Genomic DNA, 23339 nt, shown 5'->3' with positions numbered 1-23339 from the left:
AGCTACCCACTGTTTTTAAGTCTTGTCTACAATAAAAAAGAACATTTATTAGAAATGGGGCAATGGCAACTAAAAACTGGAACTGCCATCATCATTTGCCTGAAACAACTGCTGATGGGCTTTGGGGACAAGGGTATTTTTTAAGTATTTAAAGGAATATTCCGGGTTTAATAGTTAAGCTCAGTCGACACTATTTGTGGCATAATGTTGAATACAAAAAAAAGCACTTATGTACAATGGAAGTGAATGGGGAGAAGGCAGAAATGTTCTTATAATTTTATAAAAGCACTTTCATTAATTCGTCTGTTAAAACTCACGTGTTATTTGATCTGTGAAGTTGTTTAAATCTTAATTTTTACAGTCGTTTTAAGGTTTGTTGTCATGGCAACAAATATGTCAAATTGGCTATAACTTTACACATTAAAGGTTAGTACGTGATTTTATCACACTAAAATCATGTTAACACGAATATTGTTTATTTATTGACACTATACTTTTAAAAAATTTAGTATGTTAATGTTTATGGATTGGCCCCCACATCGAAATACATTTTTGCGGTAATCAATATTATGTCACAAAGACTGTCGATTGAACTTACCTGTATTGATGCCAAAATGTTCCTTTATTATTTAATAGGATATTAATTATCATAATTGTTTATGAAAACAAAGTTTTTTTTAAATATTCCGCTTAACTACTTTTTTTTTATTATTATTTTAGTGCAAAATCTTAAAAATAAAAAATATTTTGTAACTGCATAAAATCCTATTTATTTATTTTGTGTGATACTTATTTTCACATGGATTAGATTTAAGTTTTGGTTTAAGTTTTTAAGTATTGAAAGTGTATCCCTCGCGTATTCTTCCGCTAAAGACATTTAAAACGTGTTTCTATGTTATTTAAGATATTTAAAACTTTTTTTAAAGTCCCTAAAATATAATTTAAGACCGTTTTAATACTTAAAACTATTTGTTTCCAGACTGTCTGCTTTGGAATAAATCCGGGTTTACCAGCAGATGGCGTGATTGCAGCACTGACATCATTCTGACGTCAACAGGTCCCGCCCACATAAGGTCAGAGGTCACTGGGTCTTCATCAAACATGGCGTCCTCCTTGCTGAGCAGAAGGACAACGTTATTAGTTGGCATTTCTAAGTTAAACTCGTTTTTACCAGCTGTCGTGCAGCAGATAGCGAATTATAACCCCAGACCACTCTGGCTAAATTTAAAAGATCCTTTTATACCGGATAAAGAGAGCGAGAAGACGCCCGAGTGGCAGAAGTCAGACAAATATGAACGCAAACTGTTCGGCAGGTATGGACGGGCGTCTGGAGTGGATCCGACCAGACTTTGGCCCTCTCACGCCCGACTGGAGGAGCTGGTAGCCGAGGAGAGAGAGTGGCACCCCCCGATGGAGGTGATGCTACAGAATATCGCAGCAAGAGAGAAGGAAAGGACTGAGAGACGGATGGAGAGGTACATTGAACAACAGTAGTTTCAGAGGGAATATTCAACACTTAACTGCATATATTCATTAACAAGTATTATATCATGATCAATAGAGCGACGACTTTCCTGTTTGAGTGTACATTAACTAATGAGCTGTAAAGCGGAATATTTCATAATACGTGTTATTGTTGTTAAAGGTGCACAAAGTTCTTGTTCATGTCGTCTTAGACTTACACTGACACCTAAAATTTAAATCTCTCATCATTTACTCACCCTCATGCCTTGTTTAATCTTTCTTTCTTAATAATTGTGCCCTCTGAAATAGCTCTTAAAGGGACAGTTCACCCAAAAATGAAAATTCTCTCATCATTTACTCGCCCTCATGCCATGTTTAATCTTTTTCTTTTTCAGAATGCAAATGAAGATTTATGAACGTAGGTCTATTCAGTGCAAGTGAACACTTTCAAGCTCCAAAAAGCATATCAAATCTGCATAAAAGTAATCTGTATGACTCCAGTGGTTTAATATATCTTCCAAAGCGATATGATAGGTGTGGGTGAGAAAAATGTATATATTTTTGTAACTATAAATCTCCACTTTCACTTCCACATTCTTTTGTTTTTGGCAATTCGCATTCTTTGTGCATTTTGCCACCTACTGGCAGGGAGAAGAATTTATAGTAAAAGAAAAAACTTTGTAATATTTATGTGTTTCTTACCTGAAGTGATTGCATTGCTTTAGAATACATAGATTTAGCGTTTGGAGTCGTGTGGATTACTTTTGTGCTGCCTTATGTGATTTTCAAAGCTTCAAGGTTCTGGCCACCATTCCATTGCATTGTATGGACCTACAAAGTCATACACATCTGGTATGGCATTGGAGTAAGTAAGCAATGTGAGTGTTATTTTTAGGTGAACTATCCCTTTAAGGGGTGGTCACACTATGCTTTGAGCACACAAATATTTTTCGGACAACGCAACTGACCAGGATATGATGTCACACGGGAGTGCTTCTGGTGTAAGTAAATAAGACATCAGGGCTTTGAAATATGTATTATTTGTACTGAACCAAGAGTGTGACATTTTAATCTACTACTGGTCACGTGTCCTCTCATCTTATGGATTCGTGGTTCAGAGTTCACCAAACTGAAACTTTCGATACACAGCGTAGTACAAAATTGCTTCGCTTGAGTTTGCGTTTCTGGTCTTCCGCATTCAGGAGAGTTTGAATGGGAGTGAATTATGCATGAATTATGGTGTGGCTATCACGTGATTACATCAGAAAACAATTCAAACACAGTGCAGATGTGTGCAAAAACACGTTCGGTGTGAACAGTCCCAGAGGTCACTTAAAAGTGTACATCTATATCACCGTGTCAAGTGCTTCAGTAGGTACTTGCGATTTGGATCAGCATTTGTCAAACTCATGGTAATGGGGATATCAACATAGCGGCACAGGCATATTGCCAATGCATTTAAAGGGGCTGCGTAGTATTAGAAAACAAATGATATCATTTACATTATCATAGACGTTCAATTTTCAATTCAATATTGTTTTATGTAGAATTGTTAAAAGTCTATATATTATGTAACGCAAGTATATCATAAGTAACTGTAATTAAATTACTAAAATGAAGAGTAATGCTTTGGAAAAAGTAATTTACTGTACACATTGTGTTGCACCCAACACTGAGAAACCTCTGAATGGCTTACTTATAGTTGTCTCTGCATATTAAGCTGGAATAGAAGGATTTTTAACGCTGAAAAACATACATACTTCTGCTTTAATACGATGACAATCTAAAAAGCATTTCATTAATTTAGCAATGATCATATTTTATTTATAATACCACAGGAAGAATAAATAAATAATCACACAGTAAAAATGGTTCTTTTATACTGACTGTATATTTGTGGAAGGGGGCCCTACAAGGTAGTGTTTGTCAAAAGTACCGACTTCGGTACCAAGTCGGTACTGAAATGTTAAAAATGTGACGCGTTGAGCGGAATCGTAAACGCCTTTGATTGGCCATTGTGGTCACGCGCTCATCGGATATGTCTGTGATTGGCTACAATGATCAACGCACGGGAGCGTTTGAGAGTACACGGAAGTGTTTTAAAGTTTTTTTTAAAAACGGGAGTGGGAGCTTTTTAAAGCATAATCAGCCGTCTATCAGCGGACCGGTCCTGCTTTCAAACGCTCCCGTGTGTATCTGTGCAAGCGCTCGGTGAATAGCGTCATTGATGTATATTTACAACATGTTTTTGAAGCGCTGATCATTGTAGCCAATCACAGACATATCCGATGAGCGCGTGAACACAATGGCCAATCAGAGGCGTTTACGATTCCGCTCAACAGCGCTCAAAGAGTCACATTTTTAAAATTTCAGTACCAACTTGGTACCGAAGTCGGTACTTTGGTTCTTGGCATCAAAAGGTTTGAAAGACTTTGGTACATGATTCATATGGACTACTTTTAAGGTACTTGTTTGTCCTTTTTTGAAGCTTGAAAACCACTAGTCCCTGTTTACTTGCAGCTTGGGGATTCTGCTAAATATCTTTTGTGTGCCATGAAAGAAGGAAAATCAAACAGGTTTTGATTGAGCAGATGACAATTTGTATTTTTGGGTGAATTGTTTATTTAATAGCAAAACAGACACGATTACTGGTCAGGAAAAGAGTTATTTAAGGCATGATTTGGTTTCATTACAAATGTTTTAGTTTTTTCAATGTTAAGAATTCTTAGCAGTAAAGCCATTCTTAAATGACTTGATATCTCCGATACATGCTCATTGGTTTGTCACTTTGCTTCTGCACAGGGAGAAGATCATCGCTGCAAACATGGCCAAAATGCCCAAGATGATCGCCGACTGGAAAAAGCAGAAACGAGAGGACAAACAGAAGCAAAAAGAGGAGAAGGTTAAACGGGACAGGCTGCTGGCTGAGGCGAGAGAACGTTTCGGGTATGCGCTTGACCCCCGCAGCACCAAGTTCAAAGAGATGGTGGCTGAGATCGAGAAAGAGGAGAAGAAGAAGAGGAAACTTCTGAAACGCAGCAAGAGAGAGGAAGAACAAGGGCTGCCGACGCCAGCAGCTGAATCCAGCCAATAACTCTGACTGCGGAGGACGAGGACTTGAGTACAGTGATACTATACTGTAATATCGTTCTCTTTATACATTGCGATTACAACAGTTTGTCTCATTTAATTAAACTTGACATGAACATAGCAGATCTTTCTGCAGAATAAACCAAGTTTGAAAAGTACACGACTCCACATGCCGAAGTGTCCTTGGGCAAGACACTGAACCCCAAGTTGCTCCCAATGGCGGGCTAGCATACTTACATAGCAGCTCTGCCATCATTGGTGTGTGTGTGTGTATATGAGTCGCAGTGTAAAGCGCTTTGAATACTGCAAAGGTTAAATAAAGGCGCTATATAAGTGCAGACCATTTAATATTGCATTCAAATATAATAATTAGCAGTAATAAAATAATTCCATACAGCCTCTAACAATTATCAACTTGTTTTAATCATATTTAGATCTTCGTGAAAAAATGGTTTGTCTAGATGTTTTGTAAACGTGGTCAGTTGTCCAATCCTTTGGCCTTATTTAACTTAAACTTGAAAATAATACAGAAAAAAATTATTTGATTACGAACACTTTCTAAAATGTACATTTTATTACATTTAAACACAAGAGCTTAAACTCTGGCTTACATCTGAGAAATCATAAATCTTGTCTCTAAGCTATTGCTATCTAAATAAAATGAACATAAATCTGGCACATAAGCCTTCTCAGGGGAGACAGTACAAATACAGTTTGTTGTGTTCCCCCTATTATAGTCACCCAAACCCTCTAATATAAGTGTGATACGGGCAGTACCACTAGATGAATAAGGGGGGACACATTGATGTCTTTACACTTTCCATCTCCCAATAAAGTGACCACATGATCCTCAGAGTCTTTCTTCAAAATGGTGTTGTATTTTCATCCTGGTCACTTGTGTCAGCTTTCAGTTTAGTCAGGGCTGCATGGACCCTGAACTGCGTACGAGACTCCATCGAGTACTCTTTGTAGTTATTCCTGGCAAGAGTCACACAAAAAAAGTGCATAGGGATCAACATGGGAAGCATTTTAGAAGAATATCTCGGCTCTGTTGGTCCATACGATGCAAGACAATGGTGAGAACTTTGAAGCTCAAAAGCACATAAAGCAGCATAAAAGTAATCCATAAGACACCAGTGGTTAAATCCATGTATTCTGAAGTGATATGATGGGTGTGGGTGAGAAACAGATCAATATTTAAGTCCTTTTTTTTTACTAGAAATTCCCTCGCTGCCCAGAAGGTAGCAATATACAAGACGAATAAGTGGAAATTGAAAGTAAAAAAAAGACTTTAGATCTGTTTCTCACTCACACCGATCATATCACTTCTGAATACATGGATTAAACCACTGGAGACATATATGGCACTTTTCCACAGCACGTTACGGTTCAACACGACTCTGCTCGCTTTACTTTTCTGAGCGTACTTTTCCACTGCTGTTTGGAGCCCCCTCAATGTGGGTGGGATTATAGGCTGATCGTCATAGTCGCGTCGCCTTTACTGCCATGACATCATCTTAAACACTATGCAAAACAGTAAACAATAACACTAGCGTTAGCTGTTAGCTACTACCTCATTGTGCTGCATAAAGCAGTTGTTGCATGGTGATTTTACACAAGTGTAACAGTTAAATTGGTCTGGTTGTTTTAGAAGCTTCCAGTAGCTGGTCAACTAAATAAAGTGAAGCTTTCAAGCAGAGTATAGAGTTAATGTAACAAAACGTCCCATCCTCCATCATGGATCAACACCAGTCCAGGGCGCTCTCCGTCCCATTGCTCGCTGGTTTAGATGGCGTCAATTTGGTCGAACCACTTCCACTTTACCTTGATGGTTCTGTAGTCACTTTTACGTGTAGTTTTTTTAACTTTTCCCTACACTGTTGGGAGGTCCGGTGGTAGCCGTGTGCAGCCAACAGCTGAGACACTTCCTGAGAGACTTTTTGGTTTCGCTCATCGCTAACGAGCGGATCTTATGCACCACGGCGTGGTTTTGTGCACAGCCATTTATTTTTACAATCCATAAGTCGCGTGAACAAATGCTAACTTTTGCTAACTTTAAAACTAGTGGGTTGATCCAGTGATGCTGGTAGTGATGATTCTCCATGACCAATCAGTGATCTGCAGGGTTTTGACATCACATTTAGCATAGGCTCGACTCGCTTGGAATCTCGACCGAGGTGGTACTAAAAAAAAAGTACCAGGAACTATCCACAGTGGAAAACTACCAAAAAGCGAGCAGAGTGGAGTTGTACCGTGCAGCAGAAAAGCCCCAATAGATTACTTGTATGCTACGTTTATATGCTTAATGGGCCTTCAAAGTTCTTGTCACCATTCACTTGCATTGTATGAACCAACAGTGCTGAGATATTCTTCTAAAAATCTTCATTTGTGTTCAGCAGAAAGTCATACGCATTTGGGATGGCATGAGGGTGAGTAAATGATGAGAGAATTTTCATTTTTGGTTGTACTGTCCCTTTAACATCTGTTTAGTATGTATGTGTGAAATGAACACTCAGGTACTGAGAACTGCCAATCAATGGACAAATATTCGAATCAACTGCCACTACATAAATGCCAAAAAAGAAACTTGGGCTAAGCGGGCATCGGTTCCACTCACTTTGCTTTCTGGAGTAGTTTGATAGCTTGCTCTTTCCTTCCCGTGTCTATATACAGGAGACTCAACTCCAACAGAGCATTAGGAACCAGGTAATGATCAAATTTCAGCTTCTTTTCACTGTTAAAGTCACACAAAAAAAACATTACAAGCACAATCAGTTTGTTTACGCACTGAACTGGCATCATAGGAAAGAACACGTGTTTCTAAAAGCAAATATGGAACCGGTTAACACATTAGCATGTGTGTGAAACACTAGCCTGGTGTAAACCTGGTTGAAACAGTCCTCAGCAGCCTGCATCTGGCCTTGGTTCTTCAAACACAGCCCTTTCAGAAGCCGGATTACACACGTGTCATCCAATGTGTACTCATTATCTACACAAAGATAAAATGTGTGTAAAAGAATATATAATATAAAGCTGCATTTATATTTTAGAAAGGGGGTCCCACCTTATTACTAAAGATATGCATGTGTATATGCATTTATAATAGATTGGTACAATACTAATGAGAGTTTACCCTTTCGTCCACAGAGGACTTGTTGCATTACCTGGAGAAGCCTGTAGGGTGCGCTCTGCCTCTAACAGTGTCTCCATTAAACCCCCTGTGAGCTCAGGCTGTTTGCAAATCATGGAGAAGCCGTTCCACATGTACATCATCTCCTGAAATAATGAGCACATTATCAGTCTATGACTTTTGAAGTTAACATGAGTTTAAACCCTGTAAAAAAATTATAATGCATTTTTGTCCCGGTATTTCAGACAGAATTAATATTTCAAACAGTGACAGAGTGACAGAGGTGGAATGGTGTACATGATGTTCTTACAAGCACAGGAACAGGAAGTTTGACTGGATGACTGGATTTGTAACGTCGAGCTTTACGGATGGCAAACTTCTCTGTGGGCGGACATTTGCCTGCTATCTTCTGTTTGTATGTAGGGACCTGTCTGAGAGACAGAAATAAAAAGAGACAGGAAGTGAATGAGAACGAAAGGAGCTGCTGACAGTTCTACTCAGGGCGTCATTGAGAGTGTCCTGTGTACGTCTGTAACTGTCTGGTTTGGTTAAGCCACCAAATCAGACAGAAGGTAACTACAACGGACAGTCAGGACTGCTGAGAGAATTATTGATGCCCCCCTGCCCACCCTCCAAGACCTGTTCGTCTCCAGAGTGAGGAAACATGCAGGTGCACTCTGGACCCCACACACCCTGCCCAATCCCTCTTTGAACGGTTGCCCTCTGGCCGGCACTACAGAGCTCGGAGCACCAGGACATCCAGGCACAAGAAGAGCCTCCTGTCTCCCCCATAGTGCAATAATGTAAATAAATATCTCATTTACATATGTCTATTCACAATAACTGTACATACCCCTACACTGCACCTATATTACCACTTGCACATGTACATATGCCATTTCTATGTTATACAGTGTGTCCTACTATTTGTATGTCTATTTATACTCTTACCTAGTGTTATAATCTGTGTCTCAGTGTAATGTTCTATGTGCACATGTTTCTCTGATCACCAAATAACGTCCTTGTGTCCGCGAGAACACTTAGCAATAAAGCTCGTTCTGATTCTGATGACAGGATAATTTGTCCTTTCATTAACTAATTATAAGCTTGGTCTTCCTCAAATCATTTTAAAGAGATTGTTCACCCAAAAATGGAAATTATGTCATCATTTGCTCACCCTCATGTCATTCCAAACCTGTGCGAAAACAAAAAAAAGGTGATTTTTATGAAGAATGTCATAGCTGTTCTTTGCCACTTAATGAAAGTGAATGGGGACTGGGGCTGTCAAGCTCTAAAATGAGTTTTTTAAATAAAAAAGCACCTTGAAATCATCATAAATGTGGTTCGTACAGCTTGTGTGTTATATCCCAAAAGAGTAAAAATACTTAAGTATTATACTTTAGTATTATTTTGGGGGATTTGTATTTACTCAAGTGCAATTTAAGCGGAATACTTTTACTTAATTACATTTCCAAATATGTTTTTTTTTTACTTTTTACTCCTTACAATTTGATTAAAACTTGAAAAGTACTCACTACATTTTTGCAGATGATTTTCCTTCGTCTTACTGGACTGAAGCCGCCTTTTCATATATATATATATATATATAAACAAAAGGCTTTTATATCTGTGTACACTTGCCTTCATATTTAAATCATATCTATTAATTTTGACTCCCTATTTGCTGCATTATTATTGTTTTCTCTATGTCTCAAGGGGCTGGGTGCTCTGACATCACAATCCGTGAGTGCCTTGTCCCATGCAACTGTGAAATATGTGTCATCAGAGAGAGTTAAAAGGCAACATCCTCTCTCGCACAATCTCCTCTCTTGATTTCATTCTAGCTAGAAAAAAAAGTTACTTTTTACTTCTTTAATACTTAAGTAAAATTGAATGTGGTACTTTTTTTAAACTTTCACTTAAGTATGTTTTTGGCTAGATACTTGGACTTTTAATTGAGTAACATTTTCACTCAGTCTCCATACTTTCACTTAAGTATAATTTCAGAGTACTTTTTACACCCAGGTTGAGAGGCCATGCAACAGCGCTGTGAGTTGTGTGAGTAACAGACTGAAATTGAAATTATTACTCACTTAAAATCATTAAAATTCACTAGAGAAGTAGAGATGTCTGTTTCATGAACGAATCCTTCTTTTGAGTCGGATCTTTCAATGAATCGGTTGTTCATATTCACAAAGCCGGTCTGAAGGACTCGTTACGGTGCTTGACAGCCCCAGTCCTCATTCACTTTCATTATATGGAAAAGTGTGGCCAGAATATTCTGCAAACATTCTCTTTTCCTGTTATATGGAAGAAAGTAAGTCATGCAGGTTTGAAACAACATGAGGGTGAGTAAATGATGCCTGAAAGACATTTTATTATTCAATAAAGACTCGCCTGCTGTTGTGTTGGCAGTTCGTTTAATTAATTCGATTTGAGTGCATTTACCTAAAGAGATCCACCTCATTATCGCCGAACGGTCGAGCTTCTGTCTCTGGAAGCATGCTGAGATAAGAAGCCTTCATATACACGTACATGGCCTGAGAGAGAAAGAGAGAGAATTATATGAATCCTTCTGTACACTGAGAAGCACAATGTACTTAATCTTGCTACAGAACCAACCAGTCCAAACAAAACCCTTGCCAAGTCATCAGACCATAAAGTCAATTTACACATCATCTGTTCTCGCACAAAACAGTCATTGTTAAACCGACAACTTTATATACACAACTTCACACCTATTTACATAATTCTCCCCCCAAAGAGGAACTCTGTCTGCATTTATGCCACAATTATTGGCTAACAAAACTGTTGGCTAACTCTGCAACATTCATTTGAGAAATACTGTGCTGGCACCATTGAAAAAAACACTGCATCACTGGCTGCATCAATTGAATTCAATGCATTTTGAAGTAAAAACCCCAACAGGGTGCAATGGTAGGCCCTGACCTGCTATTTGTTTGAAAGGTGTGCTGAATACACAAACTAAAAGCATGCTTTTTTCCCAGCACCAGCACAATCCTACACATGATTTACACTATGGGTGGAGGCCATTTCAAATGAGTTGTGTGACGCATGTCTAGGCAACTACACAAATCAACCTTAGACAACTAAACCATGACATTAAAACATCAACTGGGTGTTTCCTATAGACATATTTGCATTGCAATCAGTAAACAGTCTTCCTTTTGAATAGAATTCATATGTATGACCAGGACCAGAGCAATTGGTTTCTGTGACTTTTATGCAATGTCACGATAGAATGGCACCATATACTTATTACAGGTTCAGATTTGTAATTTTATCGATGTTACAATAATTTCTCTTATGACAGTTTAAAGGGAAAGTTCATCCAAACATGTAAATACTCTCATCATTTATTCACGCTCATTCCATCCCAGAGGTAAATCACTTTCTTTATTCTGCAGAACAAAGATTTTAGTAAAATATCTCATCTTTGTAGGTCAAAAGTAATCCATATGACTCCAATGGTTAAATCCATGGCTTCAGTAGCTATATGATAGGTGTTGGTGAGTGTTACGTCCCACTATTTTTGTCTAAGAAGGGCTTGAGCAGTGCCAAATGAAATAAATAATGTAACAAAACTATTCTGGCTAAAGTTAACCCTCTAAATCTAACTAATAAAGAAAACAATGAAACAACAAAAATCTTCAACGTCAGTTATGTCCTTACTAAACTACATTAGCCAACAAAGGAGTGGCACGTGCCCCTAACCTAATGTGTCTATACGTAAAATAAACCCTTAGTGTTGCACAATGTATGTCACGTGACGTAGCTTATCTGGAATGGCACAACTTTACAAATGTTGGATTAGGTGGAACACTCAAGGTTTGGTGACAGGAACAGATGTATATAAAACAGACTAGCAAAAAACACTAGCAATACAAAAGTAGAAACAGAGTACCGAATACAAAGAATATGAAGAATAGCAATGAAAAAAAACAAAGATTTGAGAGTCGAGCTGAGCTGCCATGGTTGTATGGCTGCAGTCAGGGCTGGACTGGTAATCGGGTAAACCGATGCACTTAGGGGCCGATAAGGGGTGGACTGTCCATCGGGACAACTGAGGGGTCTGGTGGATAGGCCGCAAAATGGGCTGAATGGCCACGATAAGCATAAATGATCAACCGCGTTATGCAGAACCGACCACAAAACAGTGCCGGGATATGCAGACAGCGAACCCCCCCTTTTGGGCCAGTTGCTATGTAAAATCCCAGGCCGATTTCTCTTCCCTGACCAGCCCTGGCTACAGTCTTATATAGCAGTATGGTCTACGCTGATTGGAGGGAGTAAAGCTATGACTTCCTTTGGGGAACCAATTGGGAAGGTCTGTGAAAATGACAGCTGAGAGAGAAGTGAAAAAAAAATAAACACGAACAAACACTCACCCCATACCTGGGCTCATAATAGTGAGAAACAGATCAATAGAGAACTCCAGTGCCACCGAAAGTGGCAGCGGCAGCCCTCTTCGTGTGAAGACCTATCTCGGGTTAAAGCTGCGAGTCTACCTGTGCGAGTCCACCGAGCAAGGACACAGCAAGGTTTATCCCCCTTCCCTCTTCCTTTTTCAGATCATCCTTCTATTTCTTTATTATACTTATATTATGTGTTTTCAGTACATTCAAGTTGTTTCATGTAGGCAAAAATCTACACAAACACGCTATAGACTATGCACTCTAGAACACCTAAGGTCAATTAGCACTTTCTCTCCACAGCCCCTCTCTATCTCTGTTGGACTGTGTAACTCCCAGTCAGCTGTCAACAAATCTGCAACACTGCAACTCTATCCAGTTTTCTCACACTCTTCTTTTTTCTTTACCTCTCACTCCACCTAAGGTCGCCTTCCACCACAACCTTCACTCTCTCTCACCCACTCGCTTCTCTTCCATAGTCTCTGCATCCCTTCCTTCCACTAACCATTTATCTTACTCTTACCTCCAGGCCAGCACATACCACACCCTCCAGCCCCTGGCTGTCAGAGACACTTTGTGAACACTGTACCAAGCAGTGGAGAGAATGTGGCGCAAGTCAAAATACCCTGCAAACCTGAGCAAGTATCAATCACATTCAGATTCACGTAAACTATTTTCAACATTCTTATCTCTTCTTCATCCTCCTCCACCACATCCTACTACTTCTGACTGCTGATAACTTTGTTAAACGTTTTACTGACAAAGTAGCAAGAATCAGCAGCCAGTTCTCTAGACCAAAAACCCACAGCCACTCTCTTCCAACATCCCATTCTCTGTTCTCCACTTTCTTCCCTCTCTCCGAGACTGAGGTCCCCCAAGTGCTTCTTTCTAACTGTCCTACCACCTATCCACTTGACCCTATCCCCTCACATCTTATGCAAGCTGCATCTACATCCATTTTACCCACACTCACACACATTATCAAAACATCTCTCACAACAGGAAACATTACCAATAAATTAAAGCAGGCTTGAGTAACCCCACTGCTCAAAAAACAACACATAACCCAACAGTTGTCGAAGACTACAGACCAGTCTCTCTATTACCTTTCCTGTCTAAAACTATTGAGAGGGTCATATTCAACCAGTTGGCTGCTTTTCTCTCACAGAACAACCTACTCGACAGACATCATTCTGGCTTCAATAAAGGACACTCAACAGAGACTGCCCCTTGTCTGTAGCTGAAACCCTGCGACTGGCAAGAGCTAACTCCAAATCATCTGTCCCCATTCTGCTTGTCTGCTACTTTCAACACAGTGAACCACAAGATTCTCCTGTCCACCCTCTCTTACCTGGGCATCACAGGATCTGTGCTTGGATTAGTTGAATCACCTCATTGGCAGATCTTTCAAGGTTTACTGGAGAGGAGAGGTGTCCAAGTCACACCAGCTGACCACTGGTGTTCCTCAAGTATCAGTGCTTGGACCCCTCCTCTTCTCAATATACACAACATCACTCGGACTGATCATTGAGGCACATGGCTTTTCCTACCACTGCTACACAGATGACAAGCAGCTCTACCTGTCCAGCCTGATGTGCCTACTGTCTCTGCTTGTATCTCTGCCTGGCTCTCTGACACTTTGGCCTGGATGAAGAAACGCTACCTTCATCTCAACTTTGCCAAGACAGAACTCCTAGTGATCCCAGCCAACCCATCTGTTGACCACAACCTCACTATTCATTTTGGTTCAACTACACGAACACCAACCAGAACAGCTCAGAACCTTGGAGTGGTCTTGCAGATTCACAGTCTATAACATCAGAGAAATCAGACCTTTTATGTCTAAATATGCTGCTCAGATCATGGTCCAAGCTCTGGTCATTTAAAAAATGCACTACTGTAATGCTTTGGCTGGCCTCCCAGTGAAAACAATCAAGACACTGAAGATGATCCAGAATGTAGCAGTGCATCTTGTCTTCAATCAGCCAAAAAGGGCTCATGTCACCCCACTCTTGATTTCACTTTACTAGCTACCTGTAGCTCCCCGTATCAAATTCAAGGCTTTAACTCTGGCCTTCAGGACTGGCAAATGGAAAGTGAATCCTCAATTCAATTCTTTTCTCCAGGTCTATGCTCCAACTCGCTCTCTGCGATCTATGAACGAGCGGCTCCTGGTGGTCCCATCACAAATATGCTCAAAGTCTATTTCATGATCTTTTTCTGATCCACTGTGGTGGAATGAGCTTCCAACGGCCACATGATCTGCTGATACCACCTTAATATTTCTGTCCTTTTTTACTATAAATTCTCCTCTCTGCCAGTAGGTGTTGATATGCATGAAGAATGCAAATCACCAAAAACAAAAACTCTAAGATTGAAGAGCTCTTAGGGCTCTTTTCATTGTATGTAGTCATTATGACCAAAACTGAACAAGAGCTTTGAAATTTGCAGACAAATCAGAAGTGTTCTGTTATGTAATTGGTAAAAACATCAAACTCATCAAAAAGCCATGTGTCATATGTTGTTGGAAAGCTCTCAAAGATTAGAATACAACCAGCCTATCTGTTTTACTCACAGACAAACAATAAAGCTAAGAGCACGTCTTTGACATACAGTAAGTTACATGTGAACAAGTGTTGTTCATATGCCACTTTTTTGCTTATAAACATAACACAAAATATCAAATACCATTACTTAAGAGGTGATTACCATTAAAATGAGCCCAAAAAGTAACCGGATTGGGTTCATATTGCTCCAGCCAGTGGCGATAGTGGGTAGAGAGTCATGTGATCAATCACTCAAATTAAATGTGGACACCAGGAGATGGCGCCAAGTACATGGCCCAGACTAAATGATGACTCAAATGGCACAGAATGAAACCCATTTTGTGAAATCTCATTACAAAATCATGTCTGTATGCTATGCAAACCTTAAATCATTGTTGTGTTTGCATGTGAAAGTAGTTCTTATGTACAATTATTATGTTTTATTTGTTTGGAGAGGCTTTTGGACACTTGGAGACTGCTTTGTCATATCAACACAAAGTTATACTCAGTTACAGGTGACAAGATTGGGGATTTTTTTCAGCAGTTTCTTAGGCTGAAAGTCTCAGAATTTGTCAATCTATAACATTAAACTTTTTAAATGTTTTTTTTTTTTTATTATTATACCTAAATATAATATTATAATTTTTTTTTTTTTTTTTATCTGATTCTCACCCAAACCCATCATATCACTTCTGAAGACATGGATTTATCCACTGGAGTCATATGGATTACTTATATTCTGCCTTCATGTGCTTGGTTAATCATGTGCAAATTTTGGACCCTGTAGACTTGCATTGGACATACAGTGAGGAAAATAAGTATTTGAACACCCTGCTATTTTGCAAGTTCTCCCACTTAGAAATCATGGAGGGGTCTGAAATTGTCATCGTAGGTGCATGTCCACTGTGAGAGACATAATCTAAAAAAAGAAATCCAGAAATCACAATGTATGATTTTTTAACTATTTATTTGTCAAACGTTTCCTGTAGTTTTTCACCAGGTTTGCACACACTGCAGGAGGGATTTTGGCCCACTCCTCCACACAGATCTTCTCTAGATCAGTCAGGTTTCTGGGCTGTCGCTGAGAAACACGGAGTTTGAGCTCCCTCCAAAGATTCTCTATTGGGTTTAGGTCTGGAGACTGGCTAGGCCACGCCAGAACCTTGATATGCTTCTTACAGAGCCACTCCTTGGTTATCCTGGCTGTGTGCTTCGGGTCATTGTCATGTTGGAAGACCCAGCCTCGACCCATCTTCAATGCTCTAACTGAGGGAAGGAGGTTGTTCCCCAAAATCTCGCAATACATGGCCCGGTCATCCTCTCCTTAATACAGTGCAGTCAGCCCTGTCCCATGTGCAGAAAAACACCCCCAAAGCATGATGCTACCACCCCCATGCTTCACAGTAGGGATGGTGTTCTTGGGATGGTACTCATCATTCTTCTTCCTCCAAACACGGTTAGTGGAATTATGACCAAAAAGTTCTATGTTGGTCTCATCTGACCACATGACTTTCTCCCATGACTCCTCTGGATCATCCAAATGGTCATTGGCAAACTTAAGACGGGCCTTGACATGTGCTGGTTTAAGCAGGGGAACCTTCCGTGCCATGCATGATTTCAAACCATGACGTCTTAGTGTATTACCAACAGTAACCTTGGAAGCGGTGGTCCCAGCTCTTTTCAGGTCATTGACCAGCTCCTCCCGTGTAGTTCTGGGCTGATTTCTCACCTTTCTTAGGATCATTGAGACCCCACGAGGTGAGATCTTGCATGGAGCCCCAGTCTGAGGGAGATTGACAGTCATGTTTAGCTTCTTCCATTTTCTAATGATTGCTCCAACAGTGGACCTTTTTTCACCAAGCTGCTTGGCAATTTCCCGTAGCCCTTTCCAGCCTTGTGGAGGTGTACAATTTTGTCTCTAGTGTCTTTGGACAGCTCTTTGGTCTTGGCCATGTTAGTAGTTGGATTCTTACTGATTGTATGGGGTGGACAGGTGTCTTTATGCAGCTAACGACCTCAAACAGGTGCATCTAATTTAGGATAATAAATGGAGTGGAGGTGGACATTTTAAAGGCAGACTAACAGGTCTTTGAGGGTCAGAATTCTAGCTGATAGACAGGTGTTCATATACTTATTTGCAGCTGTATCATACAAATAAATAGTTAAAAAATCATACATTGTGATTTCTGGATTTTTTTTTTTAGATTATGTCTCTCACAGTGGACATGAACCTACGATGACAATTTCAGACCCCTCCATGATTTCCAAGTGGGAGAACTTGCAAAATAGCAGGGTGTTCAAATACTTATTTTCCTCACTGTACATAGCTGAAATATTCTTCTAAAAATCACAATTTGTGTTATTATGAAAAAATTCATACTCATCTGGGATGGCTTGAGGGTGGGTAAATGATGAGAGAATTAGAATTTTTGGGTGAACTATTCCTCTAATATGTCATCTATAAGTAAGTCATTTGTAGATTGATTTCACCAAAAAGTGCATTGTTAAAGGTTAAGCGGCCCGTCCAGCCCAACACAGCAGCATTGGCTCGACCAATGGCATGAGACTATCTGTTTGTACACCCAATGGAAGACCAAAAGAGAGGGGTTATCTAGAATCTGTTTGAAAATTATTTTTGTGATTTGGTGACGCTTGTGGTGCAAATATTACACACTTAAGCTTTTAAGACCAGAAACATACTTAAAGCAAGTACGCGTATGCAGATGCGAGCACTTGGCTAACGGTCTGAACATAATGTGCACTCTTTCATTATAGTAGCATTAACAAACCTCAGTGTTTGGTGCAATACAGTTACCTTCAAAAGTCTGTTAGCATTAAACTGGATTTGCTATTATTCAGTTAAGTTAATAAATATACTGACTTTAACTTACGTTCTTAGCAATATATTCTCTTCAAACTGTAGCTCCGTCATGACAATAGTAGACTTGAAAGAAAATAACTTACTGTATATGGACAAATTTCACAATAACGCCCGCTATAGCACCCCGTGTGGTAATGTTGAGAATGCACCGCATACTTGCGTTGTGTAATGAATTGTGGTGTGACACATTTTGGAACGCCACAACGCATGAAAAATAGCTTGTATAAATGGAAGCATCTGCATTTATGTACAGTATGTTTCAGCCTTGTGGGGTGGCTTTGGCTCAGGTGGTAGAGCACATAGGCCACTAATCGCAGGGTTGGCGGATCGATTCCTGGCCCACATGTGGCCGAAGTGTCCTTGGACAAGACACTGAACCCCAAGTTGCTCCCAATGGCAGGCTAGCACCTTGCATGGCAGCTCTGCCGTCATTGGTGTGTGAGTGTGTGTGAGTGCAATTGATGCAATGTGAGTGTTTCTAGGGGTGGCAGCAGCATTGGAAACGTCAACACCATGAACTTGATTAACACAACTTGCAAAAGCATAATGGAAAGGAGTATGCCGAATTTATACAGGCAATGAGTGCCAAGAAGAAATGCTTGCCGCAAGAACAAACATTGCTGGAAATAATTCAGAAGCGAGAAACTCCATCCAGACAGCAACAAAGCAAAGCTGATACCAGAGAAAGTCACTGAATTCAATGTGCTGGATGACCAACCCCTTTCTGTTGTTGAAAATGTGGGTTTTTTATGCTTAATCGAACATTTGGAGCCTCGCTACAAGTTGCCAAACCGGCATTCCATCTCCGAAACGGCTATCCCAAATAAGTTCAAGCAAGTGTGCAAATTTATTTTGAAATGCTTGGAAAACGTTGGCATGGTTAGTTTCAGAACTGACATCTGGAGCTCAGACGTGTGTCCAATGTCATTACTAAGTTTGACTGCATAGAGGATAGACTCGAGTTTTACTTTGCAAAAAGTAGCGCTGCAGGCTAAGCAGTTTCATGGCTCACACACAGGAGAGTCCATCGCTACAGCAATGGGGGGATGTTAAATGCATGGAAAATTGGGAGAGGAAAGTCCATGTCATTTTAAGAGTGAATGCCAGTAACGTAATAAAAGCAATGGATTGCCTTGGAGTTGCCAGTTTGGGATGCTTGCTATACCTTGCAACTTATTGTGAATGAGGAACTGCTATCACAGCATAGTGTAAGTGATGCACTGGCTATCGGCAGAAAAATTCTGGCTCACTTCAAGCTCTCGCCACTTGCGTATTCACACTTGGAGGACATTCAAGTGGAGCTGAACATGCTGCCCAAGCGTCTGCAACAAGATGTACGAATGAGGTGGAACAGTACATACTACATGATCGAGAGCCTCATTGCATAGAAACGGGCTCTGTGTGCATACAGTGGAGTATGCCAACCAGTGGGGGGTACTGGAAAAGGCTGTTACAGCACTAGCCCCTTTTGAAGAGTTGAGAAGGGAGATAAGCTCTTCATCTGCATCTGCTTCTGATGTCTGAGAGAGAGATTTACACACACAAATCCCACAGTCTTGTGTCAACCTGGTGACAACACACCACACATTGAAGTGCAGACCTACCCCAGTGAGCCAAATCTTCGCCGTTCGGACAATCCACTGCTGTACTGGAAAGTCAACCATGCTAGTTGCTGGCGGTCACGGCAACTAAATTTCTCTGTGCAATTTCAAGAAGCGTGGAGAGCAAGAGGCTCCGATTATAAATGATAATCAATGAGAGGGAAGGGGTGCTGCCGCCACATGCCGACACACACAATATGCCACCTTGGGTGACTGCCCATGTTGCCAATGACATTCTAATGTTTCGTTTTATTCAAGTGATTTACATACAGTTCAACCCCAGAGGTTATATGTGAAAGAAACTTTAGAGCTCCAGCCAGGTCTCCTAAGCAACCAATTGGCCCAGTTGCTAGGGTGGGTAGAGTCACCCACCTTGGGGGAACCTCCTCATGGTCACTATAATGTGGTTCTCGCTCTAAGTTGGGCACGTGGTGAGTTGTGCATGGATGCTGCGGAGAATTGCGTGAAGCAAACACACTCGCTCAACAAGCCACGTGATAAGATGCGTGGATTGACAGTCTCAGACATGGAAGCAACTGAGATTCGTCCTCCGCCACCCAGATTGAGGTGAGTCACTACGCCACCACTAGAACTTAAAAAAGCACATTGGGAATTGGGCACGCCAAATTGGGAGAAAAATGTTGACTATCCATTGACAAATCTACTGGTAGATTTTGGAAATGAAACCCTGGAAAGTTAACACTTCTGTTAATCAGGCAAACATACTGTAGTTATTATATAGTTATCAGCGGATACAATAAATTGCATTAATCGTCCTGGCCAATATTTCAGTCTATCACTACTCATGGCTCGCTCCTTTGTTGATCTAACCTGCAACCTTCTAGTTGCCAGCCCTCAAAGCAACACTTGGTACTAGAGTTGGGGTACTCGAGTTTGGACTCAGACTCGAGTCAGAGTCATGAGTCCAATTTTAATGGACTTGGACCTGTCAAGGACTCGGATGCAGTTTTACTCAGACTTGACTCGGACTCGGGCCTTTGGGACTCTGGATTTTTTTCAGAGTCCAGCCGAGTCCATGACATTTGCGATTCAATGAAAAACTAAATAACAAAACAGAAATGAATGAACACATCTGTCTGCATGCAGCTGTATTACCCCCTGAAGTCGTAGACGTAGCCAGAGTTGTTTCACTGTGTTTAAGTAAACATGCACACACACACATATGCACGTGCACAAGCACACTCATCAGTCAACCAATATGCTTGAATGTTAATACAGAGAGTACTGTATAACATCGACTACCAAGGTGGCTGGCACGATGAAAACAAAGACTTAAAGGTATATATGTCCAATGTAATAGAAACTAAACAAGGCAGTTTTGCATGACACGGGACCTGACAACTGGTAAAATTGCATCTGTGACGACATGGCCCTAATATTAGCAGTGGGCTTTTCCAGTGTTTTTGGATGTAGCGTTTGCAGTCAAATCGTGAGTCGTAACTTCTCAGCGAGTGCTAATTACTACTGTGTTGACTTATTTGTATGTACTGTATTTTCCCAAATCAGTCGGCAGATAGAGAACAAAGATTCAGAATGAAATCTCATTATAGACTATTATTTCTTTAGATAGGGCTAATTTTAAATAAAACTACATTAAACTGAATTGACAAATTGAAAATGAAGAAATAAAAACTAAATTAAAATTCGAAACATAATAACCTTGGTTGTAATGACTAACGCAGCTTTTACTTTCTTTAGTGTATGTTTGAGTGGAGGGGAAAAATCAACAAATAATTGAAATGTCAACAGAACGCTATATGAATCGCTATATGACAGTTTTGTCTTCATACACCTGAAGCACAGGCTTTCATACTGAAACCACTTTGAAGCCTGTTCAGCAGGATACTAATGATAAAATGTGATTATAAAATGCAACAGAGGGGTTTTTGTTACATTTATACTGACAAACATTTTTCTTAGTTGTGAAGTTTAAAATATCTTAAAATAATGATGTTAAGTTTACGGTAACAATTTTAATTCAGTTTTCAGTTAATTTAATTGAATTCTTGAAAAGATTCATTCGGACTCGACTCGAACTCGGCCTGTTATGGACTTGGTCTTGAGTCCAACTCTGCCCCATTCGACTCGGACTCAACTCAAACTCGGCCTGTTATGGACTTGGTCTTGAGTCCGACTCGGCCCCTTTTGGACTCAGACTTCAGTCCAACTCGGCCCCTTTTAGACTCGGACTAAACTCGGACTCGACTCAAACTCAGCCTGTTATGGACTTGGTCTTGTGTCCGACTCTGCCCCTATTCGACTCGGACTCAACTTGAACTCGATCTGATATGGACTCGTTCTTCAGTCCAACTCGGCCCCTTTTGGACTCAGACTCAACTCGGTCTTGAGTCCGACTCTGCCACTTTTAGACTGACTCGACTCTGACTCGACCTCGGCCTGTTATGGATTCGGTCTTGTCCGACTCGCACCCTTTTGGACTCTGACTCAACTCGAACTCGGCCCATTATGGACTCGGTCTTCAGTCAACTCTGCCCATTTTGGACTCAGACTCAATTGTTTAAAGACTCAGACTTGACTCGGACTCGACTAAGGTGGACTTCAAACCAACACTACCTGGTACCTTGTAAACACCACTTTGATTCCCAGCAGACTGATATAAACCTGTGCACCCTGTCTTCTGGAAATTGTGTAAAACCATCCAATCAGATTAGAGCTTGTGATACTTGAAAGCTCTTGCAATTTTTGCGGTTTGCGAAAAGCGGTTTCACCTTCGACCAGCGGCTCTCCTTACTAAGCAGGTCTGCGTAGAAGTACGCCATCTTCCAGTGCCTCTTATAGGTGAAACACCACATCAGCTCCCAGTAGCACATGTGATGGAACTGTTTCCATGCATGCTGTGCCTTACAGCCATCCTCAAACAGCGCCACCGCCTGGACATACAGAAGTACAACAATCCAATGATGTTAGTCACTGTAAAGGCTAAAGTGTTCTCTGGGTTTCTGCATGCCGGACAATTATCAGTCACTCAGAGAGGTTCTATGAAAAACTGTTTTCCAATCAGGCTGACAGCATTAAAGCCATTTAAATGACAGAAAAAAAATGCTATGCGATTAAATTCAACATAAAACACCAGTATTGCATTATTCTGATAAATGTTCTCTTCTCACCTCATCAATGTTGCCCTTGATCTCTTCTGCTCGACCTGCAAAGAAGAGGAAAATCGCTCCCTGGAGAAAAAATCAGAACAGTAGCTTCAAAAACACCAATTACATTAAAAAACAAACTAACAAGAATTAAACTGAATCATGCTTCTGTCTGAAAGACCAAATCAAAAATGATAAAGATGAAGAGAGAAAGACGGTCACAGACGTACACGTGGGTATCGCAGTTGGAACGGCTTCAGAAGCTTCTCTGCATCTTCTACATCCCCCTCTCCTGTACCTACATAAATTATACATTCACATGAATAATTATATTCTTATTAATCAGAGCTCATCTCAGCTATTGTGAATATCTGAACACAAAAATACTAAGACTACTGATGTACTACTGACGACATGTAATGTGTATATCAATAAATTAATTATCACACAAACACTTCATGGTATAGATGAAGAGCAGTTACCCAAAATAAAGGAGAGGAACGTGTAGAAGCAGAGCAGGAGAAGAGCACACAGCATAGAGCGCAGGGTGTGAGAGGTAGCACCGGCGTACAGCTGAGAGATGCCAAACTCCTACACACACACATACAAAAAAAAAATACTATTATTAAATATTCATAAACATTATCATATTTAATCATTAATATATATATCTATATATATATTAGTTTAAAAGAATAAAAAAATACAATACATAATTAATCAAATATTTATTATAAATATACTTAATATTAATGTCTCTAAAAATTAGTTGAAAAACGTCCTCTGAAAATTATTTTAAAGTTTAAATGTCAATATGCAAAAATTAAATAAAATAATAATAATTAATTTGGCATTTTTAAAATGTTACATTTTAATAACTTTCATAAAATATAATTAAAACAATTATATATATATACAATTTCTTAAGCAACCTCTAATTTAAATTTAAAGATAAATAAAAAAACAGCATATAAAAATAAGGAAATACACAGACATTTCTCTTTAAACATTGGGTTGAAAAAAGCCCCAAAATATACCTGTTGATATTCAAAATTCTTATTTTTTTGTA

The 23339-nt window shown here is 40.0% G+C and overlaps 2 protein-coding genes across 2 annotated transcripts in view; one reads left to right on the top strand and one right to left on the bottom strand.

Annotated features, from left to right (window-relative positions):
• Nucleotides 1–1062: 1062 nt before the first annotated feature.
• On the top strand, nucleotides 1063–4569 carry gadd45gip1 (growth arrest and DNA-damage-inducible, gamma interacting protein 1). The gene is made up of 2 exons (XM_052139923.1): nucleotides 1063–1475; nucleotides 4267–4569. Exons 1-2 carry the CDS (start codon nucleotides 1102–1104, stop codon nucleotides 4556–4558), a joined length of 666 nt encoding a protein of 221 aa, XP_051995883.1. The 5' UTR covers nucleotides 1063–1101; the 3' UTR covers nucleotides 4559–4569.
• Nucleotides 4570–5386: 817 nt separating this feature from the next.
• The window catches only part of LOC127653282 (tetratricopeptide repeat protein 39A), a 33074-nt gene continuing 15121 nt past the window's right edge, over nucleotides 5387–23339 (bottom strand). Inside the window, exons 10-19 of the mRNA XM_052139922.1 lie at nucleotides 22753–22861; nucleotides 22501–22568; nucleotides 22295–22354; nucleotides 21896–22057; nucleotides 10133–10224; nucleotides 7995–8115; nucleotides 7719–7830; nucleotides 7429–7543; nucleotides 7172–7288; nucleotides 5387–5532 (exon numbers count right to left, since the gene is read on the bottom strand). Of these exons, the coding sequence (XP_051995882.1) occupies nucleotides 5418–5532; nucleotides 7172–7288; nucleotides 7429–7543; nucleotides 7719–7830; nucleotides 7995–8115; nucleotides 10133–10224; nucleotides 21896–22057; nucleotides 22295–22354; nucleotides 22501–22568; nucleotides 22753–22861 (1071 nt within the window). The 3' untranslated portion in view covers nucleotides 5387–5417. The remainder of the gene's footprint in view (nucleotides 5533–7171; nucleotides 7289–7428; nucleotides 7544–7718; nucleotides 7831–7994; nucleotides 8116–10132; nucleotides 10225–21895; nucleotides 22058–22294; nucleotides 22355–22500; nucleotides 22569–22752; nucleotides 22862–23339) is intronic.

The sequence above is a fragment of the Xyrauchen texanus genome, chromosome 12 (assembly GCF_025860055.1).
Source record: "Xyrauchen texanus isolate HMW12.3.18 chromosome 12, RBS_HiC_50CHRs, whole genome shotgun sequence".
Lineage (NCBI taxonomy): Eukaryota > Metazoa > Chordata > Actinopteri > Cypriniformes > Catostomidae > Xyrauchen > Xyrauchen texanus.
The sequence above is the reverse complement of the archived record's forward strand: the minus strand, read 5'-3'. Positions and strand labels throughout refer to the sequence as shown.

What these genes read in the sequence shown, in the direction of transcription:
- gadd45gip1 (XM_052139923.1), top strand. Translation starts at nt 1,102, where the DNA reads ATGGCGTCCTCCTTGCTGAGCAGAAGGACAACGTTATTAGTTGGCATT. An exon ending in ACTGAGAGACGGATGGAGAG is followed by an intron (nt 1,476 to 4,266) that starts GTACATTGAACA and finishes GCTTCTGCACAG; the next exon opens with GGAGAAGATCATCGCTGCAA.